The following is a 23,178-nucleotide window of genomic DNA, read 5'->3' as shown; positions in this document are numbered from 1 at the left end:
TGTATGGATCAATAGCCATTCAAATTTCCTGAACCTGTTCCTGCACAGAAAATTATTTTCCACTAAGGGTTAGTCAATAGACTTTTTTTAGGCAGAGCATTTTTCAGTTATACTTGTACAGTTCATGTACAGCCTGCATTTTTCTGTGCATATTACCATGAGGCAAGTGTGCCCTGATGACTTCTATGGCTTATTTAAAAGCTGCATGCATACTTACATTAGCAATTGCATGTACAGTATTATAGGCATTTTGTATTTCTGTATCGACTGAATTAGTCTAATTGTAAACCTGACGCTGTTTTTCAAGCTATATGTGTGTCACTGGTATCTGAAATGATGACTTGTGAAGCACTTCTTAACATAGTTATGACATCTACTGCATTGAATATTTAAGCTTGAATATTTCTGGGAATTCTTTCACACCTCGGGGCGCAATAAACCTTTTAGAAACTGTGCAAGACTCAGTGTGAAAGCAGTGTGGTGAAGGATATGGGATGGTTACTGGAAATCTGCTGTTATCTAGGGAGGTGAACACGGTTTTAACCTACTTTGCCAGCTGTAATTATCCATTATGGGAGAATCCACACATTGTTCTTCAGTTTCCAAAACAGATGTGTCTGATAATATTGGGACAGTAACTTCGGCATCAAGAGGCTTATCCACCGACAGCTCAACCTCTGTTGGAATATGTAAGTAGTATAATTATTCAACATGATTTTAGAGCAACAGATGACTTCATTTTAGTATGAAAAAAATGACTTTAAAATAGTAATTTCAATAAGGATAGCTGATGAGCAGAAAAAGTTGGGCAAATCACAAATTAACGATCACTAATATAAACTTTTTCAGAAAATAATCGTGAGACCTCAAATCCCTTAAAGAGACTGCATTGTTAGGTGCCTACCTGCCACACAGCTACTATCTGAGCAAATTCCCTGTAACACACATTTTATATATCACAAAACCCAACCTGGGATTTAGATTTACTAATCAAAAAGCAAACATTACCATCATCTTGAGAATCTCCTTTGCTCTCACGTTCAATTCCAGAGGTGCTTTGACTGATGGTAGAGCTATAAGAATTCTTGTTAAGATGAACCTCAAGACCAAAAGGATCATCTACAGACATCTCTTCTGACATCCTGTGGTGTGAATCAGCTTCAATGCCAGAAGTATGTGAGCTACTGTGACTGACAGTTGACTGTCTAGAAAGGCGATTGTTCTTGGCACTTTCCCTGCTGCTTCCACGAGAATATTTATCGGATGGATCTAAATCCATTTCCATGCTGTCACTTACATAGGATTCCCTGTAGCATTTTTTTTCTAGAGCAAACAAAAGCATTATTAGTAGATATTCATAACCTCCATAAGACATACAGTCGGTTTGGCAGTAACGAGCCGAGTTTTGCCCCGTATGTACAGCTTCTTGTGTGACAAAAGCTGGCCTCACAACCAGCTTCTGTCAAACGAGCATGCTGGAAAACAAGCCAATGGTTGCAAACACTGATCACCATGTTCTGGAAGGGGGGCAGCCCCCATCAGAACACGACATCTCAGCAGGGAGATCGCAGCACTAACACTGAATGTAAATTGTAAACATTTTTTTTTGTTCAGCCTGCTGGGTTGAGTGAAACAAAAATTTCCGTGTGTACCCAGCAAAAGACATGGAACCCATTCGGGCAGAAGAGGATTCACCATGACAAATCTAACAAGTTCACTGTAAAAAGGTTAAGGCTTTACAAGATTTTTTAATAAATCACGTAATCTCAAAATTAAATTCTTCACATTTCTGGGTTTTTACTTCTTGTCAATGTAGTATGTTTTGTTTTCTTAATTTCTGGTGACCCTGCCAGTTCCCCTTCATCCTGACCATGCCATGGTAGCACATCCGTGCTTGTCATGTTGAATAGCAGTGCATTTTTCTAGGCGACAGAAGAAGCTGTGTCTACGGATGGCATGTCTGTTTTCCTGTGGTCAGTTTAGCTGGCACAGCCTATGTTGCAGCTGGAGTAAGACAGGTGAAAGTGGCTGAGAACCACTATCCAATCACAGCCTGCCTTTTGCAGCTGAAGCCTATAGCTGTTTGAAACTTAAATCAGAGCTCCACCTAAAAGTGACAGCTTTGCCTATCCAACCCCCCAATCTGGTGCCACATTTGGCACCTTTCAGGGAGGGGGGAGTGGGTACCTGATTCTGACAGGTACCCACTCCCACTTCTGGGTGATCTCGTCGCAGCAAGATCACTCGTAAGTTCGGCCCTCCCTCCTCCTTCTCTGCCACCTGGCCATTCATAAAGTGTAGAGGTCTTAACGCATGCGGAATAGGGAACCGGCAGTGAAGCTGCAAGGCTTCACAGCTGGTTTTCCCTATAAGTAAATCGACAGCAGCACCCAAGACCCAAAAAAAAATAATCAGCTGGGGATGAAGACACCATGGGATCCCTGGGTAGGTAAGTGTCCTAATATTAAAAGTCAGCAGCTACAGTACTTGATAGGGGGAAGAGGAGCTGAATAAAGCTGTGTGGTCACGTGACAATTCACAACTTAGAAAAAAATTAATTAACTTTTTTTTATTAAATTAAATGCGATTAGATGATTAGATTAAAAATATACCGTATTTGCCGGCGTATAAGACGACTGGGCGTATAAGACGACTGGGCGTATAAGACGACCCCCTATTTTTCAAGTGAAAACATAGGTTTTGGGCAATACTCGTGGTATAAGACTACCCCCCTTCTGAGGCAACACCATTTTAAAAAAACATTAGAACGATTAAAAAATACAAAGCAAGAATGCCAACTACTCATCCGCCATGCTGTGTTATGTCATAAAGTAAATCAAACAATAATAACACAAACAGAGATCTATTGAATGCCACAACTCTGGAAAGTAGAATTTTTCACTAACCAAACCTATACCACTTTTGGGTTACATTCTATGGGAATTGTCCACCAAAATGCATTTAATAACCCCCCTGTCATATGTCCCAGATTTACCTGTCCCTCTTGGGTGCCCTAGACCTCAAAGGCAAATAGCAGGATGTATAGTAGTTGGAGATCAGTGAATGGATTTACCCAGGGAAGTATGGTGAGCGGTGTATTATTTTAATGAATACAACGCCTGCTTGGATTGGCAGAGGCTGTAGCATCATCAGCCCTTGCCTCTCTCTCTCTCTCAAAGCCAATCCGAGCAGGCTACTCTATGTAGCCTGCTCGGATTGGCAGTGGTTGTTACTCCAATCCAAGCAGGCTCTGTATTCATTAATAGAATACATCGCTCGCCGGGATTGACTCAACGGCGTATACTGTTTGTTGCTGGAGCCACATACAGTATTAGCAGACATTTGGGGGCTGACATCCATCGGGCAGCATTGTATACCTGTATACCCGGCGTATAAGACGACCCCAAATTTTTGGGCATTTTTTTTAAGTGTAAAAGGTAGTCTTATACGCCAGCAAATACAGTACTATTTGCGGTAATACAATGTGCCTTTGCATCCGTGTGTTCACAACTACTTTTATTCTTTCAAATGAAACTTGGAGTTTGTCATAGGATAACAGCTCCACACTAGTTCCAGGTTTAATGCATCAGCCCAAGTTTGTCCTTTAAAGCCTAGTACACAAGGGGCCAATGTTGGGTGGCACTGGCTGGTTCAATGCAGTTGGTCCGATAGAAGCTGGCCATTTGGCTGGCTTCTGTCGAAGGGGTATGGCTGAAAAAGGTCTGCTGGTAGGCTCCCAATCAGCGTTCCCAGCCAATGGCTGAGAGAGCTGACCGGAGTGTTCTGGCAGGTGGGGGGTGAGGTGGGGGGGCACCCCCGTCAGAACACAATAGAACATCAGGGGAGATCACGGTACTAACGTTGAATAGTTAGTAACAGTGGCTTCTCCTAAACCGTCAGTTTTTTTCATATAGCTTTGTTTGGTTGAAGGGAAAAAATCAAAAAATAGGATTTTTATACTCACCGTAAAATCCTTTTCTCTGAAGTTGATTGACAGACACAGCACCTTTAATCTTGACCTTAGGGTTATATCGCCACCTTCAGGAGAGGACTAGGCAGAACACGTAAAAACAGCAAAACTGCACAGTACCAAGGGGGCGGTCCTACTGGCTATAACTCCTCACTCTGCTTCCAGCAGCTCAGTTCATCAAAAAGCAGTACAAACAAAGATAGGAGGAGTGGGAGCTGTGTCCGTCAATGAACTTCATAGAAAAGGATTTTACGGTGAGTACAAAAATGCCATTTTCTCTTCCGTTCATTGACAGACACAGCACCTTTAATTTTGACCTTAGGGACGTCCCCAAGTAGAGTAAAAAAAATGAGGGGTGGGAACAGCAAGAAAATAAACTCTATCCATAACAACCAGAACTCCTCAATGGACGAGTTGCAACCTTAATCGGAAGATGCGCACACATCAACCTTGTAAAATTTAGTGAAAGTGTGAACGGACGACCAGGTCGCTGCCTTACACACCTGGGAAATGGACGCTTGATGTCAGAAAGAGCAGGAGAAACCGATTGCCCTGGTCGAATGTGCCGTGACAGGAATGGGGGGTGCCCACCCCCTTAAGGCATAAGCCTGAACCACGATCTGTCTGATCCCCCAAGAAATGGTGACTGACCAGATCGCCAGGCCCTACTTCAGACCAGCCACGGATACAAAACAGAGTCCGACCTTTGGAAAGGAGCTGTAGCAGACAGATACACCCGCAGAGCCCGGACCACATCCAAGGAATGCAAAGCAACCTCCTTGGGATGTGACGGCTGAGGACACAGGGATGGAAGCCCAATGTACTCATTTAGATGAAAGGCTGAAACAACCTTTGGAAAAAATGAAGGCTGCAGACGCAGCACCGCCTTATCCTTGTGGATGATCAAGTAGGGAGACTTGCATGACAAGGCCGCCAACTCAGAAATCTACCTGGCAGATGTAATAGCAACTAGAAAGACTACTTTCTGAGAGAGTGTCAATAAGGGAATCTCCCTGTTTTCAAACAGCGGTTTCTGAAGCACCGAGAGCACCAGATACAAATCCCATGGAGGCATCGGTGGTCGAACCGGAGGGGCCACATGTCGAACCCCCTGAACAACGTACTCACCAATGAATGAGTCGGCAAAGGTCACTGAAAAAAAGACAGCCAAAGCTGATACCTGCCCCTTAATGGTGCTTAATGCAAGTTTCTGATCCACTCCTTGCTGCAAAAACAGCAGGCTCCTGATAACGGAGATTTATCCCATTTGGACAGGATCTCTTTCTGCAAGAATCAAGTGTGGAATTGAGCATAGAGGTACCGCCTCGAAAGTGGCTACCATGAGACCTAGGACTCATGCAAAAACGCAGCGATGACCACCTGCGGGACACCCACAACTTCACCGCAGCTTGAAGAGTCTGCAGCTTGTCTGAAGGGAGAAAGACTCTCGCCTCTGAGGAGTCCAGAAGCAAGCCCAGGTAATCCAGGCATTAAGTCGGCACTAACACCGACTTCTGGAGGTTCAGTACCCAATCAAACTCCTGAAGAGTCTGTATGGTAATCGCCACATCCTCCCTTAATTCTGAGGCAGAAGCTGCTGTCAGGAGGAGGTCATCCAGGCAATCCCTTGTTGCCTTAGCAATGCCAGAATTGGGGCTAGCACCTTGGTGAAGACCCTTGGTGCCGATGCTAGGCCAAAAAGGGAAAGCTACAAACTGGTAGTGCTCATCCCAGACTGCAAATCGCAGAAATCTCTGACACCTGACGCATAAGGGGACATGCAAGTATGCGTCCTTGATGCCCAAGTATGCCAGGAAACCCCCCTGATGGAGTGCAGCGACCACGGAGCGAACTGATTCCATCCTGAAACTTTGTACTTTCACAAAGCCGTTGAGGGCCTTGAGATCCATGACCGGACGAACCCCTTCTACCTCCGCGCAGCAGCAGGTCCTGTACTGCCCCGAACAGGGCTTCCCGAAGAGCCGGAAGAAGATTAAGGTTGGAGGGAAAAAATCTGTTTGGTGGACAAGAAAGAAACTCTTGTATCCTGATGAAACCAGTTCGCAACGTACTCTTTCCCCCAGTGACATTCTTTTTTTAAATATCTCTTTATTCGTTTTTTTACATATCCATTATACATTTCACCATTTACATTCATCGCTCTTATGAGCTTCCATAAAATCCATTCATAGTCATGTCCTCAAACATTATAAAATTATACATATACATTCATATCCCTCTTACCCCCTTTTTTTCCCCCTTTTGGTGTGGCTTGCCCTATCTCCATACTGTTTTATCCTGATGCCGTTATGGAATTTTCTATCCAACTTGCCCATACTCTCTCATATTTCTCTCCATGTCCTCTACTCCAATATGTTTCCCTATATAGTGGTAAATTACTATTTACTAAATTTTTCCACTGTGTTAACATTGGAGATTCCACTTTTTCCAATTCAGCACTGCCTTTCTAGTATAAAAAAAACAGACCCACCTGTAATCTCTTTCCTATAGGGGGTGATATTATTCCCTACTAGTCCTAATAGGCAGATCTCTGCCTCTTGATTTAAAGAGACAGATGTTACTATAGTAATTACTCTCAAAACCTCCCTCCAGAATATCACTATCTTTGGACAAGACCAGAATATGTGGATGGAATTTCCTGGGGTACCTGCCCATCTCCAGCAGTTTTGAATATTTGTTGGAAATATTTTATATAATTTGTATGGCGTATAATAACTTCTATGTATTATTTTAAATTGTATTAATTTATCTCGTAGAGATACTAGTATTTGGAATGGAGATCTCCATATCTCCTCCCAGTTTTTATCTACTAATGTTGGAACATCTCTTGTCCAGCTTTCCCATAGCTTACTTATATCTGAAAATGTAGTTTTAGATAAGTAGCTATATAAAATTGAAACTTGCTTTTTTTTTGGACTTTTTCCTTACCATTTGCTCTAATTCTGTTTCTATCAATTGTGGGATGCCCTCCGGGAACTGTGCCAATAAAGCATGGACCAACTGCATGTATCTAAAAGTGTATAATCCAATATTTTCTTATTTCGGCAAATGAAATAATTCTCCCTTCGGGTACAACTTGTGATAGTTTTTTTAATCCCAAATCTAGTCCATGCCCCCGGATCTTGGATGGAATCCAAAAATGTGGGAGCTCTGGATTTCTCCATAATGGAGTGTTTGAGGATAGATCCCCTCCCAAATGGTCCTCTTTTGCCATGGCTGCTCTCCATATTTTTAATGTCGTAATCATCAAGGGAGTAAGATCTGACCTATATTTTAATCCACGAAACGGCAATGACTGCAGTGCCTGCCGCGACTGGACCACTGCAGCCTCTACCATCGTGACAGAGTAAAATCCATCTGGATTCAGCTATCTCCCTATCGTCACCAACTGTGTAGCCATATAATATTTATAGAGGTCTGGGAAAGCCAATCCCCCCTGTACCGCCGGACACATAACTACACTTAGTTTAATTCTAGCTGGTTTGCCTTTCCATATAAATGTAGAAAAAACATACCGTGTAGCTGTGTAAAAAACTTCTTAGGTAACCACTGCGGAGAATTTCTAAATAAATACAGAAATTTAGGAAGAATCTTCATCTTTATTAAATTTATACATCCCAGCAGCGACAGGGGCAATGCCTCCCAGATATTTAACTTTTTCTTACACTCCTGTATTACTGGATCTAAATGTAGCCTTTTAAAGTCTTTGACCTGTAGAGGTATTATTATGCCTAGATACTTAAATTCTGATACCCATTTTAACTGTAGATCTGGGGGAGCTGTGGCTTGTGCCCCTTTGTCAATAGAGAATAACAAAGACTTATCCCAATTCACTTTAAGCCCTGTAAACATTGAAAAAATATTCAGTATTTCTAGTGCTCCTTTCAATGAAGGACCTGCATCTCTCAAAAACAGCAACATATCATCGGCATACAGAGAACGCAGCCTCTCCTTCAGCCCCCCCAATCCGAAGTCCCTGAATATTGGGCGAGGTTCTAAGAGCATCTGCCACTGGCTCTATTGCAATCGCAAAGAGTGCCAGAGAAAGAGGGCAGCCCTGCCTTGTGCCTCTATGCAACTGAAATGGGGACGAGAACCTTCCTCCCAATTTTACAGATGACATTTTTTTTATATATTTTTTGTATACATTTAATAAATAATGGAAATCCCATCCTTCTAAGTATTTCCCAAAGAAAAGGCCACTTGACCATATCGAAGGCCTTCTCTATATCCAGAGAGGCCACCGTTCTAGATCCCTCATATATGTGGTGGGTATGTATGTATGTAATCTACGTAGATTAACATCTGTCGTTCTCTTTGGCATGAATCCTGTCTGACCCAAATCTATGATATTCTTTAACAAAGGTTGTAATCTCAATGTTAATATTTTCGTCAGTATTTTTAGATCTATATTTAACCACTTGAGGACCGCCGTATTGCCAATGTACGTCAGCACAATGGCACAGGCAGGCACAATCACGTACATCTACGTGATTGCCTTCCAGCGGGTGGGGGGTCCGATCGGACCCCCTCCCGCTGGTTACGGCGGTCCGATTCGGTCCAGGAGCGCTCCGTGATGAGGGGATGGCCGTTGGTTTTCGGCCACCCCCTCTGGATCGCTCCTGGCCAATGAGAAGCTTCCTCCCCTGTGTATTGTTTACACAGGAAGGAGGAAGTGATGTCATTCTCCTCGGGGCGGTCTTTTTGACCGGACTACGAGGAGAAAAGTAAAAGTAAGTGTGCACCAACACTACACTGACATGTAGGTACACACAGGCACACAAACCCCCCCCCCCCCGATCCCCCCCCCCGATCGCCCCCCGATCCCCCCCCCGCCCCCCCTCCCCCCCCAGTCACAGTGTCACTGATTGCATTGATCATTTCTTTACTGATCAATGCATTCAGTGTCAGTTGTGACAGTAAAAACTGTCAGGACAGTTAGTGTTAGGTCCAGGGTAGCCCCCTATCACCCCCCAATAAAGATTTAACCCCCTGATTGCCCCTAGAGTTAACCCTTTCACCCCCTTTTGCCAGTGTCACTAAGCGATCATTTTTCTGATCGCTGCATGTGTCGCTAGGTAGCTAGTTATTTTTTTAGGTTCACCGCCAGGTTTTTATATCGCTAGGTACCCCGATATACTACCCAATAATGGTTTTAACCCCTTGATTGCCGCTAGTTAACCCTTTCACCCCCTTTTGCCAGTGTCACTAAGCGATCGTTTTTCTGATCGCTGCATTAGTGTCGCTACAGTCGCTAGGTAGCTAGTTATTTTTTTAGGTTCACCGCCAGGTTTTTATAGCGCTAGGTACCCCGATATACTACCCAATAATGGTTTTAACCCCCTGATTTCTGCTAGTTAACCCTTTCACCCCCTTTCACCAGCGATCACAGTATAAGTGTCACTGGTGACGCTGGTTAGCCAGTTAGTTATTTAGGTTCCCCGTCAGGTTTTTATATAGCGCCAGGGACCCCCATATACTACCTAATAAAAATTTGAACCCCCTGATTGCTCCTAGTTAACCCTTTCACCACTGATCACCGTATAAGTGTTACGGGTGACTCTGGTTAGTTTGTTTTTTATAGCATCAGGGCACCCACCATTTATTACCCAATAAAGGTTTAACCCCCTGATCACCCGGCGGGTGATATCAATTAGGTTTTAGGGTCAGGGTCTGCGTCGCCCCAGGCAGCGCTAGGTTAGTGCCAGTACCGCTAACACCCACACACAAAGCATACACCTCCCGTAGTGGTATAGAATCTGAACAGATCAATATCTGATCTGATCAGATCTATACTAGCGTCCCCAGCAGTTTAGGGTTCCAAAAAAACGCATTGTTAGCGGGATCAGCCCAAATACCTGCTGGCACCTGCGTTTTGCCCCTCTGCCCAGCCCACCCAAGTGCAGTATCGATCGATCACTGTCACTTACAAAACACTAAACACATAACTGCAGCGATCGCAGAGTCAGGCCTGATCCCTGCCATCGCTAACAGGTTTTTTGGTAGCATTTTATATTCAAATCCGGAAGGCAGTGCTTGGTTTTCGGGGTCCTGTACGTGGCTAGGCTCCCAAAAAGTCCCCCACATGTGGTATCCCCGTACTCGGGAGAAGCAGCAGAATTTATTTTGGGGTGTAATTTGACTTCTGCCCATAGCATGTGTGAGTAATATATCATTTAGTGACAACTTTGTGCAAAAAAAAAAAAAGTTTGTAATATTCCCGCAACTTTTGGCAAAATATAAAATATTCCATGGACTCAACATGCCTCTCAGTAAATAGCTTGGGGTGTCTACTTTCCAAAATGGGGTCATTTGGGGGGGTTTTGTGCTATTTTGGCATTTTATGGACTTCAAAACTGTGATAGGTAGTGAGGAGTTAAATCAAAAATTTGCACCCTTAGAAATCCTGAAGGTGGTGATTGGTTTTCGGGGTGCCGTGCGCGACTAGACTCCCAAAAAGTCCCACACATGTGGTATCCCCATACTCGGGAGAAGTAGCGGAATATATTTTGGGGTGCAATTCCACATATAACCATGGCATGTGTGAGCAATATATCATTTAGTGACAACTTTTTGTAAAAAAAAATTTTTTTTTTTTTTTTTGTCATTATTCAATCCCTTAGGACAAAAAAAATAAATATTCAATGGGCTCAACATACCCATCAGCAATTTCCTTGGGGTGTCTACTTTCCAAAATGGGGTCATTTGGGGGGGATTTGTACTGCCCTGCCATTTTAGCACCTCAAGAAATGAGATCGGCAGTCATAAATTAAAAGCTGTGTAAATTCCAGAAAATGTACTCTAGTTTGTAGACGCTATAACTTTTGCGCAAACCAAAAAATATACGCTTATTGACATTTTTTTTACTAAAGACATGTGGCTGAATAAATTTTGCCCTCAATGTATGACTAAAATTTAGTTTATTCGATTTTTCTTATAACAAAAAGAAGAAAATATCTTTTTTTTTCAAAATTTTCGCTCTTTTTCCATTTATATCGCAAAAAAAAAAAAAATCGCAGAGGCAATCAAATACCATCAAAAGAAAGCTCTATTTGTGGGAAGAAAAGGACGCAAATTTCGTTTGGGTGCAATATTGCATGACCGCGCAATTACCAGTTAAAGCAGCGCAGTGCGAAATTGCAAAAAGACCTCTGGTCCTTAAGGTATTTATTGGTCCGGAGCTGAAGTGGTTAAAGTGGTAGTAAACCCTTCTATTGTTTTCAGTCAAGGAAGCTGCCATCTTGGCCTCTAATGATTCTTCAACTGCCATAGTGCTGGGTCTTTCATTTCCTTGTATAATAAGGTTATATGTGCATGCCTCATTGAGTCTGGAAGGACTCCTTTCAATAGACCACTTGTAAATACTTCTGCTAATTTTGGAGCTAATAAAGCTCCCGATTTCTTATAAAATTCCATAGGAATTCCAACTGGGCCTGGTGCTTTCTCCCCTGGGAATATATGTATGACCTTTATGATCTCCTCACCTGTAATCGGACATATAAGTGCCTCTCTCTCCCTATCCAACAACCACCCGTGGGCTACCCGGTCCAAAGGGTCTGCCATAGCCGTCGGGCAGAAGTCGGAGGGGAGAAAAGAGGCATACAACCGACTATAGTACTCTCTAAAATCTCATCAGGTTCTTTTACTCTCTTTTTCTGTAGGGTTGCGATTTCTGATATAGTTGTAGTTTGATATTCTTGTTGCGCTAATCTTGCTAGAAATCTCCTACCTTTATCTCCTTGCTCAAAAATATTTTGTCTGTTTTTATGTAGCTTGTTATTTCTTCCGTATGTAAAATGGATGTCTCTTTGTGCAGCCATCATTTGCTCAAAATTTACAACACTGGAGTCTTGACCATATTTCTCGTTTTTTATTTCCATCTGTTTTTGCAATTCCTGTATCCTAACCTTTTGTTTTTTATTAACCACAGCGATATTTGAGATGTATTGTCCCCGTATATACGCTTTAAACGCATCCCAGACAATGTTCACCGAGGACGACCCTGCATTATTTTCCCAGTACTCGATTATCAGGGATGCCATTTTTCCTTCTATCTCAGGGTGCGACACCCACTGCGGAGTTAACCTCCACAATGATGCACTCCTCATAGGCCACTCAGTATGTTACTTCTGAAATGTCCATTAACATTGTTACATTTGCAAATGCTAAATCTATTCTGGACGCTGTTTTATAGGAGGCAGAAAAACAGGAATAGACTCTTTTTTTCTGGATTTCTCCATCTCCAAATTTCCGTTACTCCTGTCACCTGAGTCCAATTATACAAGTCTGCTGAATATTGCTTAGGAGGTTTTGGTCTATCCAGCTCTGGCAATAAAATTGAATTAAAATCTCCAATAAATAACTTTGCTGGGAGATATTTGATTATTTTCTCCATGGTCTCATTCAAAATTCCCACCGCAAATGGGGGTGGTATATAAATTGCTACTGTAATGCATCTTTGCTGCCCAATTGTATAGAATAAAATAACACATTTCCCTTGTATGTCTATAAAGGCCTTCTCTATTTCTCCCAGAAAAGTTTTACTTACTAAAACGGATACTCCTCTAGCATAGGAGGAATACGCGGCGTGGTATGCTTTTTTTATCCAGGCATTTTTTAAAGTTGTTAATCTTTTACTCATTAAATGTGTCTCCTGAAGTATGGTCAGTTGAGGACTATATTTTCTTATCTATTGAAACATTAATGCTCACTTAAACTTCGAGTTCAATCCTCGGACATTCCATGCGAATATTGAATAGCTATTATTTTTACCTGTCATTCTATTGGAAGTGTGGGAAGGTTAAATACCTCCACCAAATCATAGAGAACGTCCATAGGGTTCTTAAGCCACACCCTTGTTGCACCCATCCATATATGTTTTCCTGTGTCATATCAAAAAACAAACAAAAAAAAAACCCCAAGAATATATATATTGTTGCGATCATGTCCACTATCCCAAAGACTTCTTTCAATAAGTTCTCTGAAAATTTAATTGGGTTTTCTCCCTCCACACGCTCTGGTAAACCCACAATACGAACGTTATTTCTTCTCAGACGACTTTGTGTCAATTGCCCTGTCCTGTAGCACTTTGATTTGTTTTCTCAATAAATGCCATTCTCTATTATCTGCTTTTAATTCATCCTCTATTTTAGAGACACAAGTTTATATTTCTGTAGTCCTTTGCTGTATTCTAACAAACTCATGTCTCATTAGATTTATATCCACTGCTGATGCATCAATTTTGTTTGTAAGAGTCTCTCTGCTTGTTTTAATAGCCTCCATGTCGTTTTTACCAGAGGGAATTCGCTCTACCTCTCCTTGTATTCACAGTCAGTCTCTGCTGGTGTCCCCCTCTGTGGGGATTTTTGTAGGGATTTTGTTGCAGATTTCCCTGCTGTCTTTGCAGGCATTGCTGTGGGGGAGGAACAGGGGGTGTGCTCTTGCACGTGGTTTAGTAGGGGCCATTTAGCCACTTAGTCACACACCTTCCAGGCTTCCCCACTGTTCAGCAAAACAACATAGAGGTAACAAAAAATACTTCACGTCTTCCTTACCTGGCTCGCCTCCTTCCTCCCTTTTCAATGTTTTCTCCCCTCTTTCCAAGAGGAAAAAAAACACAAATAATTTTACAGCCTATCGTTATGTCCGTGATTCCAGTACTACCTGCAGGCTGTACTGCTGCTCAAGGCATAAGAAAGGAGACATCCACCCATCCATCCCTCTGATCCACAAGCCTGAGAAACTGAAAGGTTCTCGGCTGATACTCACAGAGCAGCTCCAACCTCTGTTTCTGTCTTTGTTGAATGTCCGATAATCTCCTTAGAACAACCGGGGGAGGGAGAGAGAGAATCCATCCATCAACACCTGAGAAGGATTTCAGCTGGTGTGTTAGGCTCGATTCACATCTATGCATGATGCTTTTGAGCGTTTTTGCAGAGCTTTTTGCGGTGCTTGACGTGGTTTTGGATGCGCGTTTTTACCGCGATTTTGTTTTTACACTGTAGTTGCTTAGCAACCAGCTATATACAGTGAAAAAAATGAAAAGTGCAAATCTTAGCAAAATCTTGGTAAAAATGCGGTACTTGCGTTTTTGATGCAGGTCCATTGACTTCTATTACATGCAAAATGCTGCATTTTGCATGAAAAAAAGTCCCCAACCCTTTCCAAAAACACAGAGGCACAAAAATGCATCGATGTGAACATTTCCCTGCATTTCTGCAAAATGCATCAAAAATGCGTTAGTGTGAATCAAGCCTAATGCTCTCCTCTAGCCAGCATGGGGAGAGAACATTCAGCATGTACATAGCTCAGCGTCTCTCCATGGAAGCTTCACAGAATCAGAGCCCACCCACCCCTTCACACATACTCACACCTGCATGCTCAACAGCACTCAAGGAGTTTCTGCCCCAGTGACATTATTAATAATGTCATCCAACGAGGCTCCAAATAGCCTCTCCCCCTGGAAGGCAAATCCGCCAGTGCTTTCTTAGATGCCTGGTCCGCAGACCAGCATTTTAGCCAAATCAGGCTAGATAGCACCTCAGCTGATACTGAGGCTCTAGAAAGCAAGGGGACTGTACCTAAGGCCACATCACAGACATACTTCAGGCTCTGCACCAATTGGTCTGCTAGTTCCACGCAGACCGGGGAAACCTGTTGCTTCTCTAACTCACGGTGCAACAATTTAGCCCATTCAGTAAGCGTCTGTGACACCAGGGTGGTGGCTAACTCTGGCTGCAATGCTGGCCCCACCACCATAAACACGGACCGGGCAACCGCCTCGGCCCTTCTGTTGGCAGGGTCCTTCAAAGCAGGGTTCCCTTCCACCGGAATCGTGGTTACCTTATTTAACCTGGATACTGAGGGGTCAACAACCGGAGGAAATGTAAATTTTTTCAGGAAGCTCAAAGGGGTAATGCAACGCCATCCGTCTTGGGACTGAAAAGGCCCGCTGCGCGCTTCCCCACTCCTTGTAAATAAACTTATCAAAATAAGTTAGGTAGGGAAACACCTTAGCCGCGCGGGCCGGCTTGTGGGACCCAAAAGAGGCTGACACCTCTGTAGATGCCCCCGCTGTATCCTCCATCTTTAGGGTATCCCGCACCGCAGTGATAAGTGCTCCTACTAGCGCTTTTTCCTGTGCCGACCCAGACAGTCATCCTCACTGTCCGAACGGTCCTGGTCTGCATCCTCTGAAATGTCAGAACAGGGGCCGCCTGCCACAGCGGGACCCAAGTCTGAATCAGAGCTTTCCCCAGAAAAAGGTGGGGGCAGGGGGCATTTTTTACCCCTCTTGCGCCTGCACACCGCTTCCCCCTTGGCAACAAAGGACTCCAGGACCGCCAACAAAGCGTCCATGTGCAGGGGAACCAGTTGCAATAACAGGGATGTCTGGGGAAGAAGTGCCAGCTTCTGACGCCATGCTAACCCACTCTCGCCTGTCACCACTTTGGGACCTACGACAAGTCACACAAAATGCCCATCCTCCTAGCTGCCACAGACTAAGGGGCCCCCACAGGACTCACCACCCTGACCCAGGTACCATGCTGTGCTGCCGCCGTCTGCTCTCCCGTGTCAGCCACGAGGTGTTCTGTGTAAGTTTCGCGCTGTTCCAGAAAGAACCAGCGCTAGAGGTAAAACAAGCTGAGGATACTAGAAAATGGCCGCCGGCCGCCTCTGAAAGAAAATGTCTGAGAGCACTGGGAAAATGGCCACCGGACTTTCAGAAAATTGCTTAATAAGAAAAAACTGGCTGTGGCTACAGAAAAATGGCAGCGGTTTGCACGGCGGCCGGTCCACATGGCATACACACTTAGATACCCCACTATGGCCTAAGGAAAAGGACGAGCATACCACCACCGCTCAGCGCAGTCCCCTACTCAGAGTCCCCCCAGAGGACCTCCGGCCAGGTACGTGCACTGCACCCCCTATACCCAGTCAAACAGCAGCCCATAGCATGGGGAGGAGGGAAAGGAAGGACAGGGAGAGAAGAAAGGGAGAGGAAGACACCCCCTAGTCGACCTCCCAAGGAATGCCCAGCTGCTCCATCCTGCCAAGACAGGTGGAACCATACTTGCCCCTCCTGCAGGGACTGCTGGACGATTCCACAGACAGAGCCATCACCAGAGCAGTATGGGGTGGCTGTCAGCCACGGAACACTGTGACACGGACAGCAGTAGCCCGGTCAGATGTGTGTCCCGGAGCATATATCTCACCGGCCGCCCCTGGATCAGACGGGGCATGTCGTGGCTGACCCAGCGCGTAGCTAAAGTCTGCTCACGCTCAGTGGCCAGGCTGGGGAGACTACCAGGATCTATATTATCCAGCCTGTCACCCAGCCCTGCTGTTGACTGTAGATCAAAGAAATCAAAAAGCAGAAAAAAAAGAATAAAGGCCCAGGACCAATGGTCCCCACTGGAAGCAAAGTGAGGGGTTATAGCCAATAGGACTGCCCCCTGGGCGGTACTGTGCAGTTTTGCTGTTTTTACATGTTCTGCCTATTCCTCTCCTGAAGGTGCCGATATAACAGTAAGGTCAAGATTAAAGGTGCTGTGTCCGTCAATGAACGAAAGAAAAACAAAACTACCAGTGTGTACTAGGCTTAACACGTATATGAAGCAGGGTCATTCTAAGCCTCCCCAAGCCTTATCAGCTGCCTTAAATATATAGGGGGAACAAAAGCATTGCAGGTTTTGCTATGTAGATAACTGACTTTTAAAATGATTTTGCTCCTAATCCGTAATAATTTGAGTTACAGATTTAAACTCAAGAACATGGAATAGGACACATTATGAATTCAACTACATTGGATTGAGTATAAAATATTTATACACATTGCTACATGTTAACACATACCTTCTGCTTCTTCTACTTTCTTAATTTCTTTTAGCACAGGTTGTATATTTAGATACAGTCTATGACTATTACTGAGCAGATGCAAAAGGTGTTGTGATCGGAAGGGACAACCTGTATAGTAAACCAGTTTCCGTGCTGACGGCAATCCATCAGGTTGAATCTCAAATTTCTTACCCTTCAAACAAATTACAAGTATTTTAGAACCTCCAGAAAATAAACAGAAGTGTAACTATACAAAAGTATTTCTTAGCAAATGCAATATATGATAGGAAAGCCTTAGATTTTGGGAATCGTTTATTAAAATCTTGCATACTGTACACACCAAAATCCAAAAACAGAAATAACAAAGAAAGTATTCAATAGGGTAAAACTTGCTAATAGTCAAGAGCTACGTGTTATGTACATAGATATAACGTGGGTCCAGTGTTCCTTTACTTTAATATAAACCATGAATGATGGTGACATGAGCAATATAGTTCAAAACCATTAAAGGTTTTGAATCTGTGAAAGCAAGAAAAAAAATATATATATTGTATGGATACAAATCATCAGTTTAAGAAATTGCTATTTTCTTTAAAAAAATTTGCAGAATTAAAAAATATAAAAAATAATGTTTAAAGAAAAGGGAAAACTACTAACAAAAGGAAACACGTTAGACCTGGGTCATTAAGAGCAAATAAAATCCACAAACCTAAATTAATAACTATAAGTTTCATCTACTTACAAGAAATGTAAGCTTCCCCACATTTGACCACGGGAAATCATAGAGAAGTTGACGAATATGATCAATTTCCTGCATATAAAAAAAAAAAAAAAAAAAATTCACAACTTCAATCCTTGACAATAAAAAACAATATTACTACATAGGACCCCTATGCTATATGGGAATAGTTAAAAATTGGCTGCGAGAAAGTCTCAAGCATTTGCACAGCCACCACGAATAATCCTTTTTATGTGCCTAATTTATTTCCTATCACTGATCGCTAGCCCCATCTACTATGATATTTTCCTGATTAAGGTATTTCAGGAAAATACCTGTCCACTAGATGGAGGTGAAGCCCAAACTATAGATAAAACAAATAAAAATTTGGATAGAAAGGTGTTTAACCACTTCAGCCCCAGAAGGATTTGCCCCCTTAAAGTGGTTGTATACCCCCCTTTTTTTTTTACCTACCTATAATAAGGATTACCTGTAGGTAAAATTAATATTTCCTAAACCTGTATGGTTTAGGAGATATTTGCTTTGCATGCAGCCACTGACATCTGCTCCATTTGCACTGTGAAGGCCCAGCTGAAGGGGCGGCATGTGCAGGAGTGAAGACAGTGTGGCTCCGGCCACTCACAGCGCCAGGGTCGCGAACCCGGAAGAATATAGCGTCTACAAAATGCGGGATAGATTTATGGCATTTTTATTTATTTTTTACTAGTAATGGCGGCAATCTGCGATTTTTAGCGGGACTGTGACATTGCGGCAGCATTGACATTTATACTGCGATCAGTGCTATAAAAATACACTGGTTACTGTGTAAATGTCACTGGCAGGGAAGGGGCTAACACTAGTGGGGGCTCAAGGGGTTAAATGTGTTCCCTGCTAGGTGTTTCTAACTGTGGGGGGATGGGATTCTCTGGAGGAGGAGACTGATCGCTGTTCCTAATCTTTAGGAGCAGACAATCTGTCTCTCCTCCCCTAACAGAACCGGGATTTCTGTGTTTACACACACAGATCCCCGGTCTGCCTCTTGAGCCCATGATCGCGGGTCCCCCCACTGTGCAGCATGCACGTATGCCTGCTAAGGCTCTTAAAAGTAGTCAACATACCTGTACTTCGGCTTGCGCAGGGCTGCCAACCTGCCACAGTATATAGAAACAACTCAAGATACACTATTAATGACCTCCCAATTAGTATATCATCACAGCGCTCAAACTCCCCCTCCTCCCAGCTGCCACTTAAAAAACTAAATGAATCTATCAAAAGGTGAAAAAAAGCAGATCTATCACTTGAAATGCTCAAAACACCTAGTGGCGCTATAAAGACTACACACTGCTAGACAGCAGTGTGCTAAAATCCCCAAAACACCAACATAAAAATAATAAATAACTGTGCATCAATATAATCAACAATCAAATAAATATATCGTGATAATGTGACACTAAAAAATACAAAAAAATATATTATAATAAATACATGCATAAATCGCACAAGAATGATGCAGTGAATATGTGACAAAAGATGAAAAAGAAACATACACAATAACAGAAAGTGCTCTAATAAAAATGTGCAGTTCCAAAGTGCATTAGAAAGGTCTTCAATCCAATCCAATTATTGAAGAGTAATAATCGTGAAGATGACAATAGTTCAAAAAAAGGAAACAACTTCTAAACAAATGTCCATCAGCTGCAAATCCTCCACCGCACCCTTAGTGGTCGTGCCCCCCTTGTTCAAAGCACTCACCAGAAGTATTGCCCAGCACTCTCGTGTCGGGCAAACAACGCTTATAATGTATACAGATGATGATTATTTCTCCAAGCCACTTCTTATGACAACATCGCAGGTAGAGGTTAATCACTTAATACCTCAGGGAGACAAAAGAAACTTCCCATAGTGCAATAATGTAAAACTATTTAATCTCAATAAAACGTTCAATTAAAATCACACTCACATGGATCCAATAAAAAACAGACACTTCAAAAAGACAATCCACTGGTCAATTCAAAGATTCTTCTCTCATGGGCATTGGTGAGTACACTGGAAGCAAGCTGAATTCATATCACAACGCACTGTCTCTATGCCCTGGGGGGGCATGGCTATAGGGCGACCAGCTTACACAGTTACTGATTAGAAAGAAGGCAGAGGAAGGGGAACACACAGGTTGAAGGACTGGATATCACTATTTTGGCGCTGGTTTCAAATCGAGTTGTCTGCTGTCAGGTACCACACAGATTCCTTGCATAGAGACAGTGCGTTGTGATATGAATTCAGCTTGCTTCCAGTGTACTCACCAATGCCCATGAGAGAAGAATCTTTGAATTGACCAGTGGATTGTCTTTTTGAAGTGTCTGTTTTTTATTGGATCCATGTGAGTGTGATTTTAATTGAACGTTTTATTGAGATTAAATAGTTTTACATTATTGCACTATGGGAAGTTTCTTTTGTCTCCCTGAGGTATTAAGTGATTAACCTCTACCTGCGATGTTGTCATAAGAAGTGGCTTGGAGAAATAATCATCATCTGTATACATTATAAGCGTTGTTTGCCCGACACGAGAGTGCTGGGCAATACTTCTGGTGAGTGCTTTGAACAAGGGGGGCACGACCACTAAGGGTGCGGTGGAGGATTTGCAGCTGATGGACATTTGTTTAGAAGTTGTTTCCTTTTTTTGAACTATTGTCATCTTCACGATTATTACTCTTCAATAATTGGATTGGATTGAAGACCTTTCTAATGCACTTTGGAACTGCACATTTTTATTAGAGCACTTTCTGTTATTGTGTATGTTTCTTTTTCATCTTTTGTCACATATTCACTGCATCATTCTTGTGCGATTTATGCATGTATTTATTATAATATATTTTTTTGTATTTTTTAGTGTCACATTATCACGATATATTTATTTAATTGTTGATTATATTGATGCACAGTTATTTATTATTTTTATGTTGGTGTTTTGGGGATTTTAGCACACTGCTGTCTAGCAGTGTGTAGTCTTTATAGCGCCACTAGGTGTTTTGAGCATTTCAAGTGATAGATCTGCTTTTTTTCACCTTTTGATAGATTCTGCCACAGTATATGTACGTGAGCTGGTCGAGAAGTGGTTAAACCTTACACTTTCCTGTTTGTCTCCTTTATCTAAATGTCAGGACATAAGGGAAGAGAGACAAGAAAATGCAGCACCAAGTCCAAGGTGGAGCACCTGTTGGTGTTGTGAGATGCTATTGAAATCCTGAACAGTGGAGGGGCCTAACTGGAGTCAGTCTGCTGTGCTGGGAAACCGTGGATTGACTGGAGAGGCTCTAAAAATAAGTGAGAACAAAGAACCGTGCTTTGCTCCTATCCGTTTTTGTCCTGTCCTGCTGCAGGATGCTGAACAGTGATGTAGTTAAGAGGACTCAGCATTCTGCACTAGGTAATGGAGGAGCAGCTGGAAAGGCGATAAATTAGGCAGGGGCAGGCCCAAGATTGAGAGGGGTTCTGCTAGGCTGAGAAAAGCAGACTAAACTCCACCAGCGTTCCAGCTTTGGATCCTTCCACTTCAGGCAGCAGATTTATCTATGTGATGACATCAGCACTGTCTGATAGATCTACAGTAGGGCGCTAAGGCAGATTTATGATATATAGATATGCAACGATGTTTTGGATAAGCACTCATATGGAATGGCATAGCTGATCCATTGCTTTTCCCTATCTAGACCTGCCTGACTCATTGGTGATGTGCTCCTCATGACAAGAAACAGCAATGGTTTTGGCATTTACTTGTGGGCCCCTTGGACTGGTGGGCTAATAAAATATTGGACAGAATAATTATGAAATCATCCTAAAGTTACACAATTTTGGTTTGTAATAGCAGATTTTCATTTAAACACCTTTCTTATTTCCGAATATATGCAATCACGGTATATGTCTTCTTGGTATTGCCAATCACCTAATTTCACATAAACCTGGTCCTAAAACATAAATACCATTCAATAAATGAACGTGTTGCACAAGATATGTACCACTCAGGATACGCAAACTTCTGGTCAAAAAAGAAAACTAATAACACCTCCAAGATATAAAAAAAATATACCACATTTATTTAAAAGTCTGCTGGTTAATTTTAAAAGGCAAGATTGCTTGTAATGGATACTGTGTATTTTTAACAAGTGTGACTAGCCCACCATACCTTTGTCCCTTTATCAATGTAGGAGATGAGGTTACAGACCTCAGGTTTTGACAAACAATATGCTAACTGGCTAAGGCCCTGTGGCTTTGTTTACCTCCTCTGCTGCCCCAAGCATGTGGCACCTGCCATACAGCTATAGCATTGACTGGAGTCATTTAGGTTTTTAATATATAGCCAAAGGTAGTTGTAGGGCTTTCTTTTTTCTTAAAGGTACGCTTATCCTTTATTAGATAATTAAAGCTGATGTGATTTTGCCATTTCTAATTATAGTGCAAGAAAATGAAATCGTCCTTTTTACTGTATGGAAAGAGGTCTTATAACTGCCATTCTAATCCCTGCCTCCTGAATCAGGAAATGATAGATCACTTCTTATTCATATTGCTACTGACCATGATACCGTGATAGCGATACAGACAAAACTTGCTTAAGATAGGTCAAGCCTTGTGTATTCTTCAGAGAAATGCTAAGTGACAGACCTACATAGTGCCCACTGTTTCTTGCAATGTACTTGACAATTTGGGTTTGTTTGATGACTATGTATTTTACAATACTGTTGTGATTACTGTAAACCTGTAAAACTTCAATAAAATCCCTTTTAAAAAAATAAAAAATAACTGCCATTCTGGAAAAAAAATGTATTACCTGGTAAATATGAATTCCTCGAAGAGTTACACCAAGAATAATAGAAGGTCTGTCTTCTTTCTTGTCCTAAAAAAAAAAAAAAAAAAAAAAAAAAAAAAAAAAAGGAAATTTTAATGATTTAGCAACATGCATATCTATGTATAAATTCAACAGTTTTTCAGATATTGTTGGCAGAAACTAGGGGAGTTTGTAGATTCACAGTCTGCGTAGATTTAGAGACGTAGACTTCTGAGGCATAAATCCCACTTGGTCCGAATGTATTATGGATGATATTACCTAGTTCACACTTTAGCCAGTATTTTCACATCAGATTGCAAAAGGCATATCGGCCTATAGGAGCCAGGGTCTGACTCTCAGGGGTCCTTTCCGGGTTTCAAACAAGAGGTTTGCCTGTTGCTCCAGGATGAACATAAAAATTATTGCGCAAGTTGGCAGGATTCCCTTTTGGTCTTCAGACAAGTATAATCAATTAGCGCTGCTGCTTAGAAGACATTGTAAATTAGGCTAAAATCAGAAAGTCAACTGAAAATATACTGTAGGCCTTGTCCAGGCCCTCGATAATAGCATGAAGTACAGGAAAACCAAGAGGTAGTAAGTACAGGGATGCTGACATGGCTGGAGGGGCATCACTGGTCCACATACAGCATGCGAAAAGTTAGAGAGAAATATGGTGCGTAGAGTTAGGCATACTCATTAGTTATTTAAATATACAAATGGTTTCCACACTAGATATGGAGAAACAAATATTTTTAATAGCTGGGTGGCCTGGTGTAATAAATAAAATACAGGAGCCCTGGGCAGTTAGGCTAT

At 42.4% G+C, this 23,178-nt stretch overlaps 1 protein-coding gene across 2 annotated transcripts in view; it reads right to left on the bottom strand.

Annotated features, from left to right (window-relative positions):
* The window catches only part of FRMD1 (FERM domain containing 1), a 115,029-nt gene that overhangs the window by 11,864 nt on the left and 79,987 nt on the right, over positions 1-23,178 (bottom strand). For both annotated transcript variants that reach the window (XM_077486587.1, XM_077486585.1), the window contains 5 exons: positions 22,369-22,434; positions 17,571-17,639; positions 16,847-17,021; positions 1,009-1,323; positions 549-677 (listed from right to left, as the gene is read on the bottom strand). In XM_077486587.1, coding sequence (XP_077342713.1) covers positions 549-677; positions 1,009-1,323; positions 16,847-17,021; positions 17,571-17,639; positions 22,369-22,434 — 754 coding nt within the window. The remainder of the gene's footprint in view (positions 1-548; positions 678-1,008; positions 1,324-16,846; positions 17,022-17,570; positions 17,640-22,368; positions 22,435-23,178) is intronic.

The sequence above is a fragment of the Lithobates pipiens genome, unplaced genomic scaffold (assembly GCF_037356315.1).
Source record: "Lithobates pipiens isolate NorthernLeopardFrog02 unplaced genomic scaffold, aLitPip1_a1.2 Scaffold_18, whole genome shotgun sequence".
NCBI classification, from domain to species: domain Eukaryota; kingdom Metazoa; phylum Chordata; class Amphibia; order Anura; family Ranidae; genus Lithobates; species Lithobates pipiens.
Note: the sequence above shows the minus strand (reverse complement) of the source record. Positions and strands in the feature narration are given on the sequence as shown.